This window comes from Delphinapterus leucas, chromosome 9 (genome assembly GCF_059928025.1).
Source record: "Delphinapterus leucas isolate spDelLeu-1000000601 "Yukka" chromosome 9, BTC_Dleu_Yukka2, whole genome shotgun sequence".
Classification (NCBI taxonomy): domain Eukaryota; kingdom Metazoa; phylum Chordata; class Mammalia; order Artiodactyla; family Monodontidae; genus Delphinapterus; species Delphinapterus leucas.
In genome coordinates, this window is record NC_143137.1 from 90,998,013 (window position 1) to 91,023,647 (window position 25,635).

The following is a 25,635-nucleotide window of genomic DNA, read 5'->3' on the forward strand; positions in this document are numbered from 1 at the left end:
TCCTGTATTTTCAAATGTTTAATCTTAAAGTATAGGTATGAGTACTAAGCATAACATATCACAGGATTAAAGGGAGCATTTAGCATAATGCATATCATAGGGCAATTACTAAATATATAACACATCACATGTATGATAAAACCACAAAAATATTTAAATAGAAAAATGAAACGCGTTGCCCCCTCCACTTTAGAAGGTTTATTAGTATTTTTATTCCAAGATAAAACCAGATTAAAGGTAATCAGAATTACCTTGACAGCCACTCCTTTTCCTTCAGGAAATTCCAGAAGATGGAACGTCAGTTCTTCAACTCTATTAATGCAGAGCCTTGGGTCAGTTGTTCTTCTTAACGCTTGAACTAATGCCCGGGTTCTGTTATCAGTACTCACTCTGGCAATAATCTACAAAGACATGTTAAAATATGTATGACTTGAGTATGTGACTGCTCCAGTGATTCCAACAAATGATTAAAGTTTCTTAGGTCCCATTAGGAAATGAAACTTAGAAATCTGACAAAAATTAAAACTTAAAACCACACTGAATAATGACTTGCCTTTTCTCGCTGAAGAGATAACCGCCTTTTCTCCTCTGCATTTTTGTCTTTGCTGATGGCCTGCTCAGCTTTCATTGCCTCTTCCTGCTCTTCTAACTGACTCTTTGAATCATACTTTAGTTTGGGGACAAGTCCACCAATATAACCACCTACCAAAGCTTGTACACCTTCAGTGGGACGAGAAAGAAAGTTAGCAATACTTTGTTTAGTAGAAATGGGAAGAACCTCAGGCGTCCCACTGGGACTTGCAGCATCGTCCTCAGAATATAAAGAAGCTTCTGAGCCCAGCTTCTTATCAGTCAGGACGCCAGGATCTGGAGAACTGGGTTTCTCGTCTTCAGTCTTTTTAAGCTCAAGTTCTGATTTGTCCTGGAAATGTTTATTTTCCTTTTGTTCAGACATTTTTTCCTCACGCTTGAAGTATGAATTAATATGACTTGATAAAAAGTAGAATGACTCTCCAAATTTTGTGGTTAGATTATTCGTGTAATGAAAAAGGCTTTGCTTACCTATATCTTCTTTCTCCATAACGTGACTTTCCTTTGCTGCAAAAGAACCCTTTTCTGCTAATTTGTTGCTGTATTTTTTCAGAAATTTGATGGTTTGTTTAATGTTTTTCTGTTTTAACCAGCCACTATCTGACAATTTTCTTAATATTCGAGAACTTGGCTTAAGTTGAGCTAAACGAGAGATCATTTCATTCTGCTTGCCAAAAACAGCCTTCGAAACAGAGTTCAAAGTATTTTTAATACGGGACATACGAAGGCTTGCTTTTGTAAGTCCCTTGGGAGCAGAAGTGCTAAGTTTCAAAATTCCAAAATGTAAACCATGGTTGCTTGGAGAGTAACAGTGCTTACTGCAAGAATGTGCTTCACTTTTGGTCCATTTACATCTTATTTTGCTTGTATGAAAACCTCTCTGTAGACTGCTGCGGCTTATCCTCCAGTAATGTTTAGGCGAGCACGAGAAAGGCAGCTGTTTGCTCCTCTGCTTCCCACAAAGACTTCTCGTATTACTAAGGAGGTAAATATAATATAGACCTACAGTCAAATTAACAGACATAACTTAAAAATCATTTATTTTCTATACGTTATGACTTTCACTTCATTCCTGAATGCTTCATTTAAGAAATGCCATAATTCATGGTCTTACCTGAAATGCAAGAAAAAAAAAATTAGGATTCAAGGTAAATTACTACTTGAACTAAACTCAGCAACTTGTCTCAAAAGAAGATAGGATAATATATTTTCATTATGGCAAAACAGATTTCACTTTAAGCAAACAGAAAATCAGTCATCTTTTATTACGGAAGTCAGTGAAAAAATAGTGAGTAGTAGGATGTTTCATGAAAACGAATTTAGAGAAGCTACCCAATAGATAAGGTTTCCGACAGCACAAAACTGAACATGCAATTGTGAAATAAAATTCATATTTATGGCAAGACAAGAAAACTTTAAACAGAAAAATTCTTCTCTGCCCTTTGGCCTCCCCTCTCCCCACACTGTGCATGGTGCATCTGTATCATGACTTGACCAGAACTCCCCATCAGCAGGAATACCTGCTCAATCATAAACAGCAACATTCTCCTAGCATCACGAAGACAGAGCATTCCTTCTTGATCTTGTAAAGGGTCACAGGATCCACCACGATGGCACTTAAATCTGGATTACGTAAACTGTCAATATACATCATTTAACGTACAGCCTTCTGTCTCAAAAAACTTAAACTGTGTCTTGACTTCTAACTGGCAGAACAGTTCTCAGAGCTTTCTGAGATGCTCTTCCCAGGTTATAATCCTCAAATTTGGCTCAAATAAAATTTTCCAATTCTTTCTTAGATCTACTGATTACTTTTTCGTTGACACAATTTAGATATTATGCTGCTTTTCTTCCTTCCTATGCTATTTAAAGTGTTGACAGTTTATGTGACACTAGACTGTAAGTTCTTTGAAGACAAGAGTCAAGTCTTACACTCCTACTCATTGCAAACCGTTTGTAGAATATTTAATCTGAAACTGAGTCCCCCTAAAACCCAGGTCCTCTGCTGAGTTTATGATTAACCTCTCTATCCAAAATGTTATTTTCCTTTCCAACAGCTGTTCCACTCAAGACTGAGGCATATCAAAGAAAAGCGGGGCTGAAACTGAGCAGGACCCTCCCAGGCACAAAAGCCTTTGTGTCCCCAGGTTCTTGTTTGTAGGAAAAAGGCTTTCAGCCTCCTAGACCTTCCCTGAGTTCCAAAGGGCAGATTCAAACAGTTACTAATTAGGGGAATGAGGTGATGCAGAAAGAAACAACAGTGCAGAGATGGGGCAGGGTCCTGGTTCCTCCTGGGGGGATGTACAGAACAACCTGGTACATATCTGAGTTCTTCTACAGGAACTCAGGCCCCCACCCAGGTGGAGGATGGTAACTTCAGGCTGAGCACACACACTAGGACCCCAGACTGGTTGGAACCAGAAGACTGATGGTTGAGATTCCTGGAACACCACCCTGTTACCTCAACCAATCAGAGGAGGGGCACACACCCTGCAGACCTCCCCACAAATTTTGCCTATAAAAACTATTTCCCGAAACGCATCAGAGTTCAGGTCTTCTGAGCAGGAGCCACCCGTTCTCCTTGCATGACCCCTGCAATAAACCTTTCTCCCACTCCAAACGGGGACATTTCAGTTTGTTTGGCCTCACTGTATGTTGGGCATGCGTTCGATGACAACTCTACACCGGACATAGTGCTAGATGCTAAGATCACAAGCAGAATACCAAGAAACTTTCAGACTAGAGCTCGAGATAGCCTTGTAAGGAAGATTTCGCTGTCTAGTACAAAGTGCTTATTTAATCAAAGAAGTCAGACTAGAATAAGCTGTGTGCCACTTCTAACAGACAAGGCGGTCATAACCACAACATAAATGCTGTTTAAAACAGATATTTTGTTCTTTCAATTGGTAAAATATAAATGATTGATAATATCCAGTACTGATAATACCTGGGGAAATGGGACACAGAGGGCTACCTGACAGTGTCTAATGAAATATCTGACAGTATCTAATGAAATTTTAAATGCTATCTATCAAAATTTTAAAGGCACATATTCTTTGATTAGCAATTCCACTATTAAGAATCTATCCTACAGAAATAACTGCATAGGAGTAAAGGTATATACACACATTCCCTGCCACACTGCTTGAAATAACAAAACACTGAAAAACAACTCTAAGTTTCTTCTAGCAAGGGATGGTTAAATAAATTATGGTACATACATACAATAAACTGAGTTACAATGTAATGTTACACAGCAGTTAAGGAGAATAGATGATCTGCCTATATATCCTTCATATACAGTACAGTGCGAAAGGCAAGCTGCGATATCATATATACGATACACATGAGGATACAAAGACGTAAACACGAAGATATTATGTAATAGAAGAAAACAAAAACCTATATATGCAGTTTAAATCTGTGGCTACACACACACACACACACACACACACACACAGATTCTGAAAGGGTAAGTACCTATTTATTAATTCCTATGAACTGAGGTGGAATCAAAAGAGAATGAGAAGGGCTTTTACTTTTGGACAGACTCAATTACTTACAAAGAGCAGGTATCACTTTTGTACTTAAAAAAAAAAAGCAAACACTTTAATGCACTTTAACAGATGGTGCTATGTGAATGGAAGACACAAGGTAAGAGCAGATACCCAGGTAAGTCTGAAAAAAGAAGCTGAAAACTGAGCAAAAAAGGAATTCATTACGTTGTAAAAGAGGGGAAGGAGAGAATTCTAGATAATGGGAAAAACAAACACAAGGAAACACAAAAAAAGCATTTAAGAAAATATACACAATATAAGCAAAAATTGCAAGTAGTTGTTTTCATTCCAGGACCTGGAGAGAATGATGAGCGAGAGGTATATGGGGATACTGCAAAGACAGGGTGGACCAGGTTACGAAGGGTCTGATCATCTTGCCAAGGAGATTAAAGATCGAACTGTCAATGAAGTATGATAAGCAAAGGAATGACATTAGATCTGCTTCCAGCAGATCGCTGACAGATGGAGTAACGGAACAAGACAGAAACCAAGAACCCATCGTGACTCTTCAGAAGGTGACAGTCCAAACTAAAATCTGTCTAAATAGCAATGTAAGCATATTATTTTAAAACACCCAATTTTATAGAGGGAAGGAGAGAAAAGAAGCATACTATCTGCTTTCCTGGCTCTTCTGAACCCCTCAGGACTTGCAGTCAATGTAATAAGCCGAATTAATAAGCCTCACAATCCCCAAGACAGAAACAACATGATAAAATACAACTAAAGTACTCGTGGATAAAAAGCCATACTCAAAACCAATAATGGACTCCTACAACTCAACAACAAAAAAACCAAATAACTCAATTAAAAAGTGGGTAAAAGATTTGAACAGACATTTCTCCAAAGATGACATACAAACAGTGAACAAGCCTATGTAAAGATGAATAACATCACTGATCATCAGAGAAATACAAATCAAAACCAAATGAGGTATCACCTCACACTCATCAGGATGGCCAGGATAAAAAACAAAACAAAGCAAAACAAAACAGAAAATATCTGAGAAATAAATTCTGTTGTTTAAGCCCCAAAAAGAAAACAAATCACCAGAAAATACCAAGTGATGGCAAAGATGTGGAGAAGTTGGAACTCCTGAGCACTGTTACTGGGAGTGTAAAACGGTGTGGCTGCTATGGAAAACAGTATAGCAGTTCCTCAAAATATTAAAACTAGAACTACCATATGATCCAGCAATCCTATTTCTAGGTATATATTCAAAGGAATTGAAAGCAAGGCCTCAAAAAGATATTTCTACACCTCTGTTCATAGCAACACTATTCATAATAGCAGACGTGGGAACAACCCAAATGTCCATGGACAGTTAAATAAACAAAATGTGGTATATGCACACAATGGAATATTATGCAGCCTTAAAAAGGAAGGACATCCCGTCACATGCTACAACATGCATGAACCTTGAGGACATGAGCTTAAGTGAAATAAGGCAGACACAAAAGGACAAGTACTGTGTGATTCCACTTACATGAGGTACCTAGAGCAGTCAAATTCAGAGACAGAGAGTAGAATAATGGTTACGGGGGCTGGAGGAAGGGGTCAGAGGGGAGGTGTTGTTTAATGGTAGGGTTTCAGTTCTGCAGACTGAAAAAGTACTGGAGATTTGTTTTTACAACATGAATGCACTGAATGCCACTGAACTATACACTTCAAAATGGTTAAGGTGGTAAATTTTATGATATATTTTTTACCACAATAAAGTTAACAAAACAAAACAAAACAAAACCAACAGTGGGAAATCCACAGTTGAAGAGGAATCACATGCCTGGATCTGCAGTCACATTACCTTTATGGTGCAGAAACCCTAAGCAAATGAAAACTAGTCAGAGCTAGTGAACTCCATGGGGCCTCTGCTAGTCCACTGAAACTACCATGGAAGGACACTTCCAAAGCTCACGGCAAGAGACTCCCACACTCAGCAACCACCACTGAAGATTAACTCACAGTCAAAAGAATCACTTCAAGGGAGTACCAGCAAGTATACCTAACAGGAAAATGTGTAACCAAGATTAGAAATAATAGAAAAAAATTCAGGAGGTTTAAAACATTCAATGATAGAGGGGACAAAAATAAGGAAACAAAAAAAAAGAGAACTGTACAGAGTGTACAGGAAGAGCAAATTTTAGAAATGAAAACTCCAGCTACATACTAGTTACTAGACACTCCTGTAATATAATGATAAAGAAAGGTTAAAAATAAAGGAATAGGGGAAAATATATACCAGGTCTATATTACCAAAAGAAAGCAAAAAGCCCTTTAAGGCAAATTTAAGGCAAAAGCATGAAATAAGATTAAAAAGGGATACTATTTCATAGTAAAAGGAATAATCCACTTACTTATTAAACCTCAGGTAGTCTCCTAGGTCTTGGAGAAAAAGACAACTTATTAATAAACAAATAACTAATATAATGTATAGCAACAGGTCGAGAAGTGCCATGAAGAAAAATAAAGCTGGGGGTTGGGGAGAAAGGGCACAGAAAGTGCTATTTTAGTTGATGTGGTCAGGAGAAGAACTGAGTTGACATGTTACTGGAGACCTGAATGAAGCGGTACCTAATTAAAAGTTTTTGGGTAAAAAGCATTCAAGGAAGAGGAAGAAGCAACCAAGGCTCTGGAGACAGGAATAAGCTTTGTCTATTCAGGAATAGCAAGAATAAGGTAGTTAAAGGAAAGTAAGAAGTGGGAAAGGTGGTAGACATGGGCCTAAGACTCAAGCAGAGGACAGAGCTACATAGCTTAGAGGTAAGGGATCTGCAATGTTTCTTTCCATTAAGAGATAATCCTCACGACCAATTATGAATACACCTATCGACTTGGCATTGAAATACAGCATATAAAGCAAATTTGAAAAAGGGAACAATTAAAGGAAAACAAGACGATCTCATGATCATACTATTTTAATACACCTGTCTAGAAACTACAGTTGTCAAGTAAAAATTACTCAACAGAGAGAGCTGTCAACAAAATCAACAAGCTGAATTTAACTGCTCCCAAATCACAACACTAGTAAATGCAGACAAAGGTTTGGAGAGCAACTTCAGCTGGGACGAAAGTTAGATTGCAAACAGATAAAGAAAGTAAACTGGGAAGTGCCATCTCAACTGAGAAAAGAGCAGGGAGGACCAGACTCCCTATTTATAGGGTAGTACAAATACAATGGAGATATAAATAGAAGAGTGAGGCTTAGACCCCCCACTAGAGAATGGAATGACGTTTTAACTAGAAGAAATAAGGGAACTTCGAGGTGGAGGCTCCACTGACGATGGAAAGAATGAATGTATGGAGGACTTCGCCGAGTTATTGCAATAATGCAGACATGAAGTGACAAGGGTTTGAATTAAGGTAAAGGTACTATAATGGAAACAAGGATTACTTTGAGCCACACTTTGAAAGTGGGGTAAACAACAAAACACAGGACTTGGTGACAGGAAAGAATGGGGTAAGGAGAGGGAGGTGTCATGACAACTTAAGTGTTTTTAAACCGAGAAACAGCAAGAGTGCCATTTGTGAATACGAGATAACTGGGAAGGGGACCAATTTAATAAAAATCTCTTGGACTTACAGGATGCAGTTAACAGTGGGATATTCAAATGGAGATGTACTATAGGAACACAGGCTGTGGAATCATGTTTGGAGTTATTACCACAGTGACAGCTAAAACCATAAGACTGAATTTACCGAAGAAGGGTGTACAGTAACACTTCTTGAGAATGTGGGGATCCCAGAACTTGATAAAAGCTCCTCTTCTTTGAAAAATGCTTATTTGCATATATACACTATATTTTCCAAGACATTTCAGGATATTCATGGAACTACTAAAATACTCCTTGGGTTTCAAATTTTAACACTCTGGTGTAGAGAGAACAAGGGTAGAGCCTTGACTGCCATTCAAAGTTAGGAAGAGGTAGTCTTCCAAGAAAACAAAAAAAGCACAGGACAAAAGATATCCCGAAAAACTCAGGGCAACGGCACTTCTAAAAAGCAAGGATAATGAATAAAGTAAAATATAAGACATGGGAAAGAAAGGTTAGAACTAAGACATGATAGGAAGATGTTGGGCTAAGAGTTCTATGACCTTTACACAAATTAATGTTTCACAAGCAAGACAGTATGTACCCTTTGGCCCAAATCCTGTGTCATTATTGCTAAGCAAAAAAACAACTCAAGGTACACTGAAGCAAGTAAATATACAAGCTAGTGAAAGTGATCTTTTCAGCCAACATCACTTGTTAAAAGGACAATGCTTTCAAGGTTTTAATTTAGATCTGATACAGAAACAGCAAAGTGAGCAACCCTGAGAAAAAGTTTAATAAAAATCCTGAAATAAGAGCACGTTCTTATGTTCAAAGTACAACTAATTTGCACAAGCCATTTAACACAATAACTGCAATGGGTTTGAAACACCTGTCTCATAAGCGGCATTAAACTCTCGGTTCACAGTGTGATATACTTTTTTTAAACTCCCGGATTTCAAAATTATTAATATTTCACTGTCTTAACAGCAGTTTCTCGATACACTAAAACCTACTTTTGTCATTTTTGAAAGCTCAAGAATTGGGACTGTAGATTGGGATGCAGTCCAACTGGGATGTTACTGGAACTAAAAACTTCACTTTAAATAGGATAATGTGATAGTTCCTCATGCCACGTCCAAGTTTTTCCTAGGTGTCACCACTTTCATTGAAAGTTATTGTATTGGGCGTAGAAACCAGGTTCCTCCCGGCATGATGGCAGACACGACAGCGGGGGAAGCACTCCAACACACTGATCCACACCTTTCAAAAAGCACGCACCTCAATCCGCCTGAAGCAACAGCAGCCAAGGGCAGAATTCAACGTGGGTAGGGTTACAAAGAAACTGCTGATAATTAAAAACAAGGAGCAGCCGACAAACCAGATGCGCCGACAGTGGAGAATGATGTAGAATAGGGACATCGCTTTAACAGGTTCCCGCGAACTGCTGGAGAACCTACTACCCAGGGGAAGCCAGGCCGACTCGGAACCTAGGCTGGGAGGCTTGGGGGGTGGGACAGGCAACGCGGGGCGGGACCAGAGAAACCGAAACAGTCTGCGCGTCTGGACCAGCAAAGCCCACGGGGTCCGAGGAGGCGGAGAGCGTCGTGCACCCATCAGGCCCGGGACCCGAGGGCTCCTTCCGGTGCCGGCCGCCTCCGGAGCCTGGATCCGGGGAAGTCCTCGGGGCCGGGCGTCTCCCCGCTCTCTCGCCCTGGAAGCACCCTCCGGGGAGAGATAAGACCTGGAATCCCAGACGAGTGCCCGGGCGACCCAGCTGCCCTCTCCCGTAGCCTACCGTCCCGCCGGCCCCCCACGGGCAACTTACCGGGATGCAGGCCGCAACTACTTAGGCGGCAGTGGCGACGCGCCTCTTCCCGGCACAGGTGTCCCCTCGGCCGGCCAGCTGCCATCAGCTGAGCTTCCAGCACAAACAGCAGCGCGACAGCCGGGACGCCACCCTCCCCCAACTCCGTCCTTCCCCGACGGAAGTGACGCAGGGCGGCCCCAGTGTAACCGCCCACCGGCGAGGAGCTCCTCAGCCTCGCTGGAACCTCGGCCCACCCATCAGTCGCCGCTCCGCCCCCTTCCCAGACATGCGCAGTAGAGCGCGGGCCGGAAACGTGCGTGCGTGCACGCGCCTGCGGACACCCGGAGAGGCCAGGCCGGCCGAGGGCGTTTGTTTTGCTCTGGGTTTGCGGGGCTCCGTCCGACGGTCGGCTGAGCTAAACCTCCATCTCTGCGTCCCTGAAGATGCTGTCCACGCTCTGTCCGATCCTCGAAGAGGGGACTGCGTCACCGGCCGCTTGTAGGGTGGTGAGCGGCCTGGACCGCGGTCCCTACCACTCTGCTGTCACCATTCCTGGGCTTGGCCACTTGGACTAAAAATCAGTGGAAACTGCTTTCACATATGTTACAGTATTAGAAGTTAGCCTGTGAAGTCCCTCTACCGCACCGCCCCCCCCCAGGTCCCACACTTAACACAGTTTTTGAATCCCCACATTTTATTACTACCAAGTCTGCAAACGACCTACAGCTCATAAGGCAAATGCAGCCCACCGCCTGATTTTGTACGCCTGTAAGCCAAGAATGGTTTTTACATTTTCAATGGTTAAAAAAAAAAAAGTCTGTTTTGGGACACATGACAATGACATGAAATTCAAATTTCAGTGTCCTTGAAAAAAAGATTTTTTTACAGCATAGCCATGCCCATTCCTTTATCAAGAAGCTTGCATGCTACAACAGCAAATTTGGATGGTTACAATAGCTTCCTTTAAATAAGTTGAGGTTAGAAACAGAAAAGTAGTCTTTACTAGACCTCAACCTCAAAGTGTTCCCAAGACTGTTAGTCTCTCTTTCCTCTAGGCTTGCCAGGTCTCACAGGAGTGTTGCTGCTTTAGCCCCCTGTAAGATGATTGTAAAGTGTTTAAGGAAGGAATTGTATGAGCTGCCACATAGTGGGTGTTAGACTGCCACTTTTTTTTTTTCCTTTTTTTTAATTAAGGGGAGGAAGCCAGCTTGCTAGGTTCTTGGGGCATAAATGGCTGGACTGTGTACATCATAATGCCTGATAAACCCCTGCAGTGCAAGATCTAGGCATGTTATTTAGCCATACGCTAGTTAGAAGGTGTATGCATAAACTAAACTTTAGAGGCATATGGAAGTAACTAGTTCCAGAGAGATTTTCCCCATTGTTAAAGAAAAAATTGTATTTGTTAAAACGATAAGGAAGACTTTACTCAAGACTTTTACAATGGGGGAGAGAGATTGGGCTCAACTGCAAATACAACAAAGGCAGCTGGAGATGTGTAGCCCAGGAGCAGAGTGAGAGGGGCCAGTGTATGGAAAATTACTAAGAGGGGACACCAAGGGCAGGGGTGACTCTTGCTAAACCATTTTCACAGGATTCCTGCTAAAAACTGATTACTGTGATTAGACACTGAGGGTGATCAGATATCAAGGGTGGGAGATTCTCTCTAAACTGACTCAGCAGGATTCTTGCTAAAACTGGACTTGGCAGACCAAAGACAGGGCCCGGGCAGGAAGCCTTGACAGAAGAGGGCTCAGAAAAACCAAATTAAACTTCTACCAATGAGAAAGTCTTTGTCACCCTCCAACCATCCATCCCCTGCCCTTGTTTTCCTTTATCCCCTAAGTTAGTCAGACTTTATCAAATATCCAGATTTTCCACCCTTGCCAGAAATTTGTTTAAAACTCTCAAGTTCTCCTTCTCCTTTGCTCTTCCCTCCCCGCCGTGTCCACCCATATACCTTTAACCCCCAGACCTTTAACCGCGCTGAAGTCTGACGATCTTACTTGCAGAATCTCCCGAATCTTTCCTTTGCTCTACATCGTCGTTTCCACTGCCTTAGTTTAAATCTTGTCTAAAATGGTTTTCCAGCCTGTAACTGACCTCTGACCCAGAGTTATTCTCTTCTGTGCAGCCAAGGCAATCTTTCTAAAGTGCAAATCCAATCATATGATGTCCCTGATTAAAAAGTTTATTCTGGGGCTTCCCTGGTGGCGCAGTGGTTGAGGGTCCGCCTGCCGATGCAGGGGACATGGGTTCGTGCCCCGGTCCGGGAGGATCCCACGTGCCGCGGAGCGGCTGGGCCCGTGAACCATGGCCACTGAGCCTGCGTGTATGGAACCTGTGCTCCGCAACGGGAGAGTCCACAGCAGTGAGAGGCCCACGTACCTTATCAGAGTATAGTTGATTTACAATGTTTTGTTAGTTTAGGTGTATAGCAAAGTGATTCATTTATCCATATACATATACTTTTTCAGATTGTTTTCTCATATAGGTTATCACAGAATATTGAATAGAATTCCCTGTTCATTCCATTTTTGAATATTCAAGTTACAAATGTAATATGACTGTAATAGCAGAAGCTATTAATTAATTCAGATTAATTGGATTAAATAAATGAACAAACAAACGATCAAAAACACTTGAACACCTTGAGAAGAAGAGGAAAAGATCTGTCTAAAAGGAATGGGGGGGACTTCCCTGGTGGTCCAGTGGTTAAGACTTCGCCTTCCAATGCAGGAGGTGCGGGGTTGCATCCCTGGTCCGGGAGCTAAGATCCCACATGGCTTGTGGCCAAAAAACCAAAACATAAAAAAAACAGAAGCAATATTGTAAAAAATTCAATAAAGGCTTTAAAATGGTCCACATCAAAAAAAATCTTTAAAAATAAAGTAAAAGGAATGGGAAATTAGTTCTCTCTAGGAAAATTAATTACTTAGATATGTGAGTCACAGACTTTAGAGTAGGCAAAGCAAGACTGTATGCAGTTGAAATATTCAGAAACTATGATGCACCTTACGAATCCCCAAAGAGCAGGAAGTGAAATGATTCAAGGGAATCCCAAAGTGTGAGTCAGGAGAGAATCTTAGCTCATCAAGGAAGCACAGATGAAAAAGCTTCCCTCCTTTTTTTTTTCCCCCAGCCAAACACGTACAATGCCAGGAATTAGGCAGCATGAGTGAAGGAAATGCCTTGCTAGCTGGTATGCCAACCACTATAACTCAAATGAATGGTTTTGAGTTAATCAGACTGTAGGGGAAAAAAATTCCTAAACCAAAGTAAAATAATCCCCCAAATGTGATGTGGGCAATAGGAAGAGATGGGGGACATGCTACGCCGATAACACCCCATAACACTAATCACCCGCTGGAAACCACCTAAGGATATTGGTGTTACCTTCCTCTACCTCCTTCAACATTACAGAAGTAATTTTAACTTTAAAATGTACTTGCTGTACAAATAGAAAGAGGAAGTAAAACCTGACTCCAATCTCCTTGAAAAATACTATTTCAAATATCTTCAAACTTATTAAACAATTTTGAAAGTTGCAAAAGGCACATTTTACACCATTTTCTATATTTTAAAAAATGGCTTCTTGACAAACAGGTGGCCAATAGGCGCATGAAAAGATGCTCAACGTTGCTAATTAGAGAAATACAAATCAAAACTACAATGAGGAATGACCTCACACCGATCAGAATGGCCATCCGTAAAACGTCTACAAATAACAAATGCTGGAGAGGGTGTGGAGAAAAGGAAACCCTCCTACACTGTTGGTGGGAATGTAAGTTGGTGCAGCCACTGTGGAAAAGAGTATGGAGGTTCCTCAAAAAACTGAAAGTAGAGTTGCCATATGATCCAGCAATCCCACTCCTGGGCATATATCCAGACAAAGCTGTAATTCAAAAAGGTACTTGCACCCCTATGCTCACAGCAGCACTATTCACAATAGCCATGATAAAGAAATAACCTAAATGTCCATCAACAGATGAATGGATAAAGAAGATGTGGTACATATATACAATGGAATGCTACTCAGCCATAAAAAAGACAATAATGTCATTTGCAGCAACATGGATGGACCTAGAGATTATCATACTAAGTGAAGTCAGTCAGACAGAGAAAGACAAATACCATATGATAACACTTACATATGGGATCTAAAATATGGTAAAAATGAACCTATCTATGAAACAGAAACAGACTCACAGACATAGAGAACAGACTTGTGGTTGCCGAGGGGGAGGGGGGTGGAGGAGGGTTGGAGTGGGAGGTTGGGATTAGCTGTAAGCTATTAAATATAGAATGGATAAACAACAAGGTCCTACTATATAGCACAGAGAACTATATTCATTATCCTATGATAAACCATAACGGAAAAGAACATAAAAATGAATGTATATATATATCTATCTATCTATATATCTGAATCTCTTTGCTGTACAGCAGAAACTAACACAACATTGTAAATCAACTATACGTCAGTTAAAAAAAAACCAGCTTCTCTAAATAACAAAAGAAAAGACTAGCTGCACTATATAGGTGTGACTATATAGTCTATATAGGTCATTATATTTATAGATTTAAAAAAATCTACACCCAAATGTCTTGGCTTTGCTTTATGCCCAGTAGAGAATCGAGATGTATATATCCCATATAATGGATCTTAAATCTAAGGAACTCAAGATATTCTGACTAGAGTGATTTTGTTAGCTTTATGATACTTATATAGGTATCCTAAAATCTCTTTTTAAGCATAATAATTTAAAAATAACATTTATTACTGATAAATAAATATAGTAAAGACTGAATCATTTCTCAAAGGCCATCCAATCAACTAGAACTCCTTGGTATAGTTCTAATGTTTGATTAAAAAACAAAGTCTAGGGGATATTGGGATTCTTCATAAACTCAACCAATTCCCACTAATTCCAAAACAATTTGTACAACTAGATGGAAAGCTGGGTTGCCTCTACACATCTCTTCCAACTGATAGTACTGTGGTGCACAAGAGTGCCAAACTGTTTCAGAGTGGGCTTCCTGGGGATGCAAAATACAGTCTTCAAATATGTGTATTTAAGAAACCAGTTTTATAGCTTCAGGTATGATCAGACTTTTAGAAAATGAATTAACTCTAATCAGACTCATAAGAGGTTTTTTTTCCCCCCAAGTAGCACATCTTAATTACATTTGTCCTTTAACACCTACTGGGCAGCATATCCGCTCACTGATAAAACATGTTCACAGCACAGAAAGTCAGTAGAACCCTTTATTACATGTGTTCTCTCTCCCACCCCAGTTTTATTGAGATATAATTGAAATACTGCCTTGTATAAGTCTAAGTTGTAAAACGTGTTGATTTGATACACTTACATATTGCAAAATGATTACCACCATAGTGTTAGCTAACATCTCCATCACCTAATTATCATTTCTTTTTAATGATGAGAAAGATACAGCCTCTTAGCAACTTTCAAATATAGAATACAGTATTATTAACTATAATCACCATGTGGTATATTATATCCCCAGAACTTAATTCATCTGGAAGTTTGTACCATTTGACCAAATCTTCCCATCCCTCCCCACCCCTTTCCTGGTAACCACCACCGTTCTACTCTTTGTAAGAGATTTTGATTCATGAGAATGCCAATGTATTTTTTTTTACAATTGGAGGTAGGTAGCTTTTTCTGGATATATGCTATCTAGAACATTCTCTTTCAAATTAAAAATCAAAGTACCCTAGGCAAAAGAAAAAAAAAAAATCAAAGTACCTGGCAAAGAGAGGCTGGCGTAGCAAAGTGATGGGGAGAGAGTGTGGTTACAGAAAACTTGCAAATAGTAAGAGTATGCTTTTCTACAAGAGGTCCCTCTGGGTTCTTCTTTATTTTTACGTCATTTTATGTTATTTAAGGCTTGTGAGTGAACTTAGTTACGGCTTCTATGTGTGCTATAATATCCTCCAGGTGGGGACAGAGAGTGGCCAAAAGTAACTGGAAAACAGAACATGCTCAGCTGGCCTTGAGAAGAGGGAGTCTAGCAGCTTTAGGAACTTGACCTGGTTGCGTTTCATAGCTGTCGGCCCGGAGAGGCACCACTGTCAGGACAGAGGAGATGCACGAGGGGCGGGATATGCCAGAGCAGGACCCTCACCTTCTCCCCTCTTTCAATGGTACGTGTTCCGCTTGCAGCAGGACAATGGGACCCCACTGGAAACTGACTAGTCTTCACCCCGCCCCCACACCCGGGGGTACAAAGTAGCTCTCCCATCTCAGCGGGACGTCCTACCTTAACTTCCAATAGATAATGCCTCACCAAGGTGTGACGGGGCTTGGTGTTTCCAACAGCACAGCTTGTTCATCCACAGCGAGAGTCCGGGCAATGGCTGTTTCTGGTGACTTCTATGCCTGCATGGTGTTGGATGTCTCAGCAGGGGTCCCCATTCTGGCATATGGGGCAATAGGCCCTAGTGTCGGATCACTCAAATGTAATAAGCCTGGGACAGTACTTTAGTCCACCTGGCCAAAGTGGTTTTACCTATTAGTAATTTCATCTGCTGCTTTAAGAGTCCATTCTTTCTTTTTACCAACCCTGCGGTTTGCAGGTTACAGGGGAGACGGAACCTCCAATCAATGTCATGGTCTTTTGCTCAGGCTTGCCTATCACGACCTTTGAAATGTGACCACTAATCACTGTCTATTCGATGAGGGCATCTACCCATGGTACTCAGCTTCTCTAACCCCACAATGGAGGTAGCCTGGCTGGCTTGGCGACAGGGAAAAGCTTGTGTTAAGCCACACAAGGTATCCACACAAACTAGGGCACATTTAGAATCCTCATATAAGGGGGGGGGCCGATATAATCCATTTGCCAATCCCTTACCAGGTGCGGTCTCCGGAGGATGCCCCCAAATTCCTTTGGCACTTGCCTTGGACATTGTTGAGGACACCCAGGACATCTTGTTACATCTTGCTACTGCTTTAACTGAGTCACTGTCTTCCAAGGACAACCCAGCACCCTTAGCAATATGGCATCCCACCAGGGCGCTCCGGTGGCCACTCTTTCTTTGCACTCAATCTGCTGTATTTACTGAAGGATCAGTTGCTAGGGGTCCTACCCAAGCTAGGGCATCCATTTCCTGATTACCAAGGGGGTGTCAGTGCTTTACGAGCTGGGACATGGGAGACAGTGAGGACTCAGGCTCTTGCAGGCAAACCCAAGTGTCTCTGAACATATCCTGACCCCACAAGGGCTTATTTATATCATCCACCCCTTGGCTCTCCATTGTCCAAGCCATAGGGTTAACCTCTTTAGAACAGCCCAATTGTCAGTTCAGAGGGTTAATGGCCAGGGCTCCTGGGTGATCACCAGCCAAAGTGCTCTGAGTTCAGCCCACAGACTTCTGCTGTTCCTGTTTCTATCGAGATGGTGTCAGTGTTGGGCTTAAGAGCTACTGCAGACCCTGTGGACCAATTGCCTCCTTTAGATCCATTTGTGTAGCAGGCATCTGGGGAATCTTATTTTTTCTCTTTCTACACGTTGCAGGGACCACCATAAGTATAGGGGCGGAGCATTTATAAGATGTTCTCTTCCAGCTCCAGGAAGGCAAGTGGAGTGTGCATTCCAAGGACAGGGGAGGGAGGGAGGAGCCTTCAGTTGCCTGGGTCCAGCTCATGGGGCAACAACCAGTGGTCACGTCCTCTTTTTTTTTTTTTAATTTTTATTGGAGTATAGTTTCTTTACAATGTTGTGTTAGTTTCTGCTGTACAGCAAAGTGAATCAGTTTTATGTATACATATATCCACTCTTTTTTAGATTTCCTTCCCATTTAGGTCACCACAGAGCATTGAGTAGGGTTCCCCGTGCTATACAGTAGGTTCTCATTAGTTATCTATTTCATACATAGTCGTGTATTATGTCAATCCCAATCTCCCAGTTTGTCCCACACCCCTCTTCCCCCCTTGGTAACCGTAAGTTTGTTCTCTACATCTGTGACTCGATTTCTGCTTTGCCAATAAGTTCGTCTGTACCATTTTTCTAGATTCCACATATAAGCGATATTATACAATATTTGTTTTTCTCTTTCTGACTTACTTCACTTTGTATGACAATCTCTAGGTCCATCCACATCTCTGCAAATGGCACTATTTCGTTCTTTTTTATGGTTGAGTAATATTCCATTGTATGTATGTACCACATCTTCTTTATCCATTCCTCTGTCGATGGACATTTAGGTTGCTTCCATGTCCTGGCTATTGTAAATAGTGCTGCAATGAACATTGGGGTGCATGCATCCTTTCAAATTATGGTTTTCTCCAGATATATGCCTAGCAGTGGGATTGCTGAGTCATATGGTAGTTCTATTTTTAGTTTTTTAAGGAACCTCCATACTGTTCTCCATAGTGGCTGCACCAATTTACATTTCCACCCACAGGTAGGAGGGTTCCCTTTTCTCCACACCCTCTCCAGCAGTAATTGTTTGTAGATTTTTTGATGATGGCCATTCTGACTGGTGTGAGGCGATACCTCATTGTAGTTTTGATTTGCATTTCTCTAATAAGTAGTCACGTTGAGCATCTTTTCATGTTTGTTGGACATCTGTATGTCTTTTTTTTGAGAAATGTCTATTTAGATCTTTCCCCCATTTTTTGATTGGGTTATTTGTTTTTTTGATATTGAGCTGCATGAGCTGTTTGTATATTTTGGAGATTAATCCCTTGTCAGTTGCTTCATTTGCAAATATTTTCTCCCATTCTCAGAGCTGTCTTTTTGTTTTCTTTATGGTTTCCTTTGCTGTGCAAAAGCTTTTAAGTTTAATTAGATCCCATATGATTATTTTTGTTTTTATTTTCATTACTCTAGGAGGTAGATCAAAAAGGATCTTGCTGTGATTTATGTCAAAGAGTGTGCTGCCTATGTTTTCCTCTAAGAGTTTTATAGTGTCTGGCCTTACATTTAGGTCTTTAATCCATTTTGAGTTTATTTTTGTGTATGGTGGTAGGGAGTGTTCTAATTTAATTCTTCTACATGTAGCTGTCCAGTTTTCCCAGCACCACTTATTGAAGAGGCTGTCTTTTCTGCATTGCATATTCTTGCCTCCTTTGTCACAGATTAGGTGACCATGGGTGCTTGGGTTTATCTCTGGAATTTCTATCCTGTCCCATTGATCTATATTTCTGTTTGTGTGCCAGTACCATACTGTCTTGATGACTGTAGATCTTTTCTTCCAGCTCTTTACAAGGTCTTTATAAGATCTCCTCTTCCAGCTCCGGGAAGGCAAGTGGAGTGTTCATTCCAAGGACAGGGGAGGGAGGGAGGAGCCTTCTACTGCCTGGGTCCAGTTTGTGGGCCAACCAGCGGTCACATCCTCTTGATTACCTCCCCCAACAGTTTAGATTGTCTTGATATTGAGATCATGTTTCATTTCTTTATTTTAATGTTGGGAAAGGAAAGGGAAAGACGGAATACAAAAATCAACTAAGACATTCTTACCGCATGTATTTATCTTCTTGAAATAGCTTTAAAGCACAAACTAGACGATAAAATTATGAATCATTACTGGAATCAACCAGGAAGTCTATGGGTTTCTAAGTTGCATGACTCACAGAACTTATCAGGCAAGACATTTTCATGAGCAGGCAGAAAAACACGACTTCATCTCATTTCAAAAACAGAACCCAGCCTACCTTCCTACAGCACTTTTGAAGAAATGTTTCTTCACTTTCCCCTGAAGGAGGAAGTACATTAGAGTTGCAATATCTGAGATGAATTTGATTAATATGAAATAAAAAGGAGGTTGGAAGAAGGAATCTTTGTTTTCAAAAATGGAAAGTGAGGGGCTTCCCTGGTGGCGCAGTGATTGAGGGTCCGCCTGCCGATGCAGGGGACACGGGTTCGTGCCCCGGTCCGGGAGGATCCCACATGCTGTGGAGCGGCTGGGCCCGTGAGCCATGGCCGCTGAGCCTGCGCTCCGCAACGGGAGAGGCCACAGCAGTGAGAGGCCCGCGTACCGCTTAAAAAAAAAAAAGGAAAGTGAGAAAATGCCCAAGTTAAGAAGTACAACTCTGTACTTCTCAACACAAAAGTTGAGATGACCCTGAGAGAAGGCTCGCAGGGTCCTGCACGGGAGGGTGTGTGCTGGGAATTTACGTTGTGTCCTAGGGGAGGACGAATGGAGGATCGGCAGTGCTCTGAGTTATGTGCAGAAGCTTAGTTCCTTAACGTGCACTTTACTGCCATCATTTGATAACACACAGACCATAAGGAGTGCATGCAGTAAACTGTACAGGGACCTTTTCCCAGCATTTAGAACCCTTTAATCACGTTCCTGAGAGGACTGATGAAGACACCACTGATTGCCTCCTGAGGAGGCCTCCCCGCTCCCTCCCGGTACACTGCACCACCGTACTTTCAGTAGTGGGGGACAGGGAAGGGAGCCCTTCTTCCGGCCACCGGATATGAACCACGGGGGTGTTAAGATGGGTGGAGGGGTCAACAAACAACCCTTTCTGGCCAAAAAGGTGTAAAGATGGGTCTGCTGGAGGGCTTCCAGAAATGTTTTCTTTCCTGATAATGAGTGACTAAGGGGATACAGTTCTTTTTTCTTCCTCTCCACAAGGTTGTGTGAGGACCTGAAAACTGCAACAACAGCTGCCATTCTGTAGCCTTGAGAAGAAAGCCATGAGACTCACGGGGAAACCAGCGCAGAGTTCTGCCAGCTCTGGGTGCTCAAGAGAAACCCACCCTGGATCTCTTGTAACGTGAGAGAAGAAATTTCTCATCTTATTCAAGACACTTGTATGGGTATTGTTACTTCAAAGCAGAAATCACTTAGCTAGAAACACACAGTGAGGCTAATTTAGATGTGAAGTATCCCCACATCCCAGACTTTGATCTGCCTGTAAGCCCTGCCTCTAAGGTCATAGCTCTCAGACCATAATCAGGACAGGAAATGGGGCACGATGTTTGGCCAATATGTATGCAGTGAGCCTGGCCACCAAGTTAGTTATTTTCTACCTACCTGTCTGTTGCTTTGCTCCATAAAGCTGTGACTCTGCCTCAGTTTCTTCTCTAGAACTTCAGCTTCCTTCTAGGGATATGGCCCCAAAGTAAACTCCAGCCCTTTCATGTGCTCCCCTGACACCTGGAAGGATGAGGCCCACTCTCACCCTTCTTGGAAGTGGTCCTCTGAAGGACAGCATCGGGATAAATCAGGACGACCTGGCGGCTTGTTGAAAGTATGGACACCTGGCCCCATCCACAGGTTGTCAGGAAGTATTGTGTTAATAAGCTGCCCAGTTAACTCTGATGTAGGTGAAAGCTGAAAACTCTGCCTTTCCCTCTGACTGTCCTTTCACTGGGCCCACGTGAGAATAAGAACACCACCAGGTTCATTGCCTCTATCTTCCCGGATTTGGGTTACATCCACCGCCTGGATTTCCTCCCGCCTCTTCGTCCTTCACACCAGGCTGAACCTGCCAGAGTCCGTCACTTCCTCTGGATGGGTCATTGGACTGCCCACCTGCCCTCAGGGGCAAGCCCCTTGGGTGGAGTCCATTTCCTCGGTCCCATCTTTCCTGGCTCCATCTTTCTCCCCAGGGCCCATCATTAAGCCAAAATTAATTAATCATGAGAACACTAAGTCCCCACTGAGCCAACGTCCCCATGACTGAAATCCACTAGTTAATCATCAGAAACTCAGATTTTAAAAATGCCTGAAAAGAAAAATCCCAGCCATAATCTTAGAGCACGGCTGCAGCATCAGCTAGGTCAGCACTGCGGAGCTATCTTATGAAATCAAGATGCTTTTATTTTTTCTTTTTTTTGCGGTACGCGGGCCTCTCACTGCTGTGGCCTCTCCCGTTGCGGAGCACAGGCTCCAGACGCGCAGGCTCAGTGGCCATGGCTCACGGGCCCAGCCGCTCCGCGGCATGTGGGATCCTCCCGGACCGGGGCACGAACCCGTGTCCCCTGCATCGGCAGGCGGACTCTCAACCACTGCGCCACCAGGGAAGCCCGAAACTCAGATTTTTAAAAATTCCTGAAAAGAAAAATCCCAGCCGTAATCTTAGAGCACGGCTGCAGCATCAACTAGGTCAGCACTGCGGCGCTATCTTATGAAATCAAGATGCTTTGGATGTATCTGTCAGTTTTGCATTTCGTTCCTTTAAAAACAGCCTCTTAGGACAGGGAAAAAATTATATGCTACCTATTTTATTTATTGATTTTTTTTAAAGAAAAGCCAAAAACTTTATTTATTTTTTGGCTGTGCCATGTGGCTTGTGGGATCTTAGTTCCCTGACCAGGGATCAAACCCGGGCCCTCAGCAATGAAAGCCCGGAGTCCTAACCACTGGACCGCCAGGGAAATCCCAAGAAAAGCCAAAAACTTTAATTTTCAACATGAGCTACATGGTCTTGAAGACTATGCAATGTGACCCACTCCAACTCAGGGGCCCCAGAAACCCTCCCTCCCCCAAAGCCCGAGGGGTTCCTGCTCCCAGAAGGGGAATCGGGGAAAGGCGAGTGAGTGAAGAGTGGGCCCGAGACCCCAGGATTCAGATCTCCACTTTGCCCTCACAGAAGCTATCAGTCAAATGGGCACAGTCGATATGCTGCCTATTTTAAAAATAAAGGGATTCAAAGATTCTGTCTTGCCCAAAATGATATGGTGCCCACCTGAGTCCAAACTCCAGTGTCCCACAGGTCCCAGGAGTCCAATTCAAGTACCAGGTCAGCCTTCCTGTGCCACCAGGTAACACAATGACACAATGGTCTGTTAGCAATTTGGAGCAATCAGGAAGGCAATATTCTGAGAGTGTCAGAGGCTCAACATTACCCCTGGAGAGTCAACCCTGTCCATCCTCAAGTGTAACGCATGCCATTCTCCTTGAAAGGGCTTTCCTGCTGTAGTAGCAGGAAAATGTACTCAGCTGTGCCCACCACCAAGTTCTATCAGCTTTTGTATTCTTTTTTTAAAAGTTACTAATAATAGGGAAATGAATGTAATTTCTGAAAAGGAGGTTGGGCTGAGCACCGAATTAAAACTGATCTTCACACTCTGAACAAGGTGTCAGATTTTGATTGACAACATCCCTTAGGGCTTGGCCTTTCCTTGAAAAGAGAGTTTATTTTTAAGGGTCTGGTGAGATTTTGAGTAAAAGGTGATCGGTGAAATTGCTCTTCATCCTAACTGGAGCCCACAAAGAAAGCGAAGAGTTCTGTAATTACTGGTGTAATAAAGACAAAGTTATTATTTTTTTCTGCTTAGCCGGAAGGAAATCTGAGGTTTCTCTGAAGGCTTGAGATGTGCTCCTCGGAACTGGAGACTCTGAAATCTCTGATGGCTAATGGTATTTATTTGAGTTCTCTGAATAGTCAAAGCATGAACTGGGTTACCGTAGGGCCCATTTTGACTTGAAAATTCAAAACCAGTATATCCCCATGGCCAGTCTCTCCTTTGTGGTCCAAGACCAGCATTTAAAAATTTTACCATGGAAATAAGCAAAAAGCTTCCATCGTTAACAACCCTAGTTTAATCCTATATTCCATCAACTACTGCCTCTTCCTCTGCCCATGCTGCCGCAGTCGATGGGCACTTTTCAAACCTTAGCTTATTTGTCCTCTTGGCAAAATTTGAGCCTGTTGACCTCACCCTCCTTGAAATACCTTTATTCTTTGGATGCCTCAACAACTCTTCTCCCTGGTTCTCTTCTGCCCCATCTCCCCCAGCTTCAAACACACTGCTTATCCAACCAATGCTTGTTATTCTCCCAATAAAAGCTGGCAGCCTACAGCTAGGAAAGAGAGGCGGCGAGATCGTGGCGACTCGGTTTAATACATTGTGTTTTCCTTAGTAAATCTGTTCAGTAGAACTTCCGAGCTCTTGAAATGTGACTGAGGAAGTGAACTGTTTTTACTTAAGTTAGTTGAAATGGCCACAATGTGGAGAATGGCTACCATATTGGACAGTGTAGTGTAGAGTCCTGCAGCACCGAGGGTGGTCCATGGTGCATGGTCCATGGGACCAGCAGCTTGTGAAACACCTGGGTACCCGTGAGAAAGTCAGACTCTCAGGTCCTACCCCAGACCTAATGAATCAGAATCTGCATGTTAACCAGATCGCCAAGTGATTCATAAGCACAATAACATTTGAGAAACATTGCTTAGAATGTTTAATTTTAAAGCACTATAGTGATAGACACCTGTTTATATCCTAGTACAGCTTGTGGATATTACTATACCCTGAAGAAGGTTCCTTTGGTGAATTTTTGCCAAGTCCTTCTTGACACATCAATCAGATCCTTTGTTAATCATATCTTGATTGAAGTCCCTCTGGGTATCAAAATACTAAGATAATTCTTTTATTTCAGAAAGCAGTTGAGTTTAATCTATTGATCTGAACTACAGCTCATTCTTCCGTCTAGCGTGTAGCATGTGTTAGTAAAACCACTACTCCCTTTCCTTTGTTCTGAGGAAGTATTATCTTCCTTTCATAAAGGAGTAGAATACAGAAGAGAAAAAAAAATTAAACCACATTGTACGGTAACCTCCAAAGAGGTAAACAGCTTGACTGGGAAATCAGATCACTCCCTGAGGTACGTGAGAAGATTCATACAAAGCATGTAAAGATCTGAAGCTAAAAAGAAGATTAGAGGAAAAGTTTATGTTGAACAAAATGTTTCCTCATTCTTGATTGAATGTCTCCATGCTCTGGGATGCTTCCAAGTGTTATGAGACTCAATCATCTAAAAAAGAGACAAGACTCTTTGGAATATGGTAAAGCTTCCAGATGTAGTGGCCTGGGAAATGGTCACTTCGGGCAACAGAGCAGGTCAAGAAAGGAGGGTGGGCCGGGAGTCACAGATGCAGGTCATCTGTGTGGCCTCTACTCAGGCTGCCTCTTTGGCCTCAGTTCCTTCTGTAAAATTTAGCACTTGGGTTTGTTAGACCCTCTTTTAGGTCAATTCCAGCTCTTACATTCAACCCTAGTCCCTGAAAGCTTATAAGAATGAAGTTAAAATGATTAAGTTGTTATCTCCAAAAGAAGGATTATTCCACAGCCACTTTCAGAAAATCATGTACATTTATACATTCATTCAACAAACACTGAATTCATTCAACAAGTATGCGCTGCACACTGATCTGGGCACTGGGAAGTGACAATGACAGTGCATTTAGGGTCAGTGAAATCCATCTTAGGAAAGTGGTAAATAAATCGGTAACTGCTAATTCTCAAACCTTGTTTACATGCCCAAGCCACTGACTGAGACTTTGAAATGCCAGGCAGTGTTCTCTGTTTGATCTAAGGTCCAAAAGCTAAGTACACAGCATATCCTTATATATGTTAGAGGGGGTATATCTCAGCGGAACAGAAGGCACGCGATAGACCCATAATGAACAATTAAGAAATTAAAACACCTCATGGAAAATCACATGCAAAGACTTCAACCAGGGCAATGTGGTGGTCCCTGAGCAGTTGCCTAACCCTGTGGCAGTCAGAGAGGGCTTCTCAGAGGTGGTAACACCAACGCTGAGAACAGAATGACAAGAGGCAGCCTGACAGGTGGAAGTGAGAAAAGCACTCTGGGCAGAGAGACCCACAGATGCAAAATACACAATGTATTTGGGTGGGCTCGAGGAGCAAAAAGAAACCAGAGAGACGGAGCATAGCATGGTGTGAGCTGAGGTCAACAGAGGGCTTCATAGACCAGCATAAATCCCTCTCTGCCTTTATTAGAGTTTTTTCCTTAATGTCTAATCTTAATCTCTCTTGTTTTACTTAAAATCGTTTATCCTTTTATCAGATGTAGGGAACATTGTGTCAGGACAACATACACATTTATACATGTTTAAAGACCAATATCCAGGGCTCTCAACCATCCAAGGCTTTTGGGTGCCAACTCTGGTTTCATTATTTGAGACCATATCTATACTAGAAAATAAATGCCAGAAAATATTTAATGTAGAAAAAACAGGTTTCCTACAACATGCTTGTTTGATATGCTTCAGTTTGTGTGGCGTCTAAAGATGCTCAGAGATGCTGCCCTGGGTCACCTTCCTCAGGGGGAGGAGTGGGAGGGACAGAATGGCCTCCGGGGCCTCCGTCTCCCATCTGGGAAATAAGGGGAGGGCTGGAAGGGGCTGTCTGG

At 42.3% G+C, this 25,635-nt stretch overlaps 1 protein-coding gene across 4 annotated transcripts in view; it reads right to left on the reverse strand.

Moving 5' to 3' along the window:
• LOC111184475 (patatin like domain 8, phospholipase A2) overlaps nt 1–25,635 on the reverse strand; it is a 135,239-nt gene that overhangs the window by 46,546 nt on the left and 63,058 nt on the right. For 2 of the 4 annotated variants that reach the window (XM_022593021.3, XM_089917831.1), the window contains 2 exons: nt 554–1,568; nt 252–401 (listed from right to left, as the gene is read on the reverse strand). In XM_022593021.3, coding sequence (XP_022448729.1) covers nt 252–401; nt 554–1,568 — 1,165 coding nt within the window. Of the gene's footprint in view, nt 1–251; nt 402–553; nt 1,706–9,503; nt 9,685–25,635 lie in introns of those variants that run through there. The other 2 variants (XM_022593019.3, XM_022593020.3) reach the window with 2 other exon arrangements.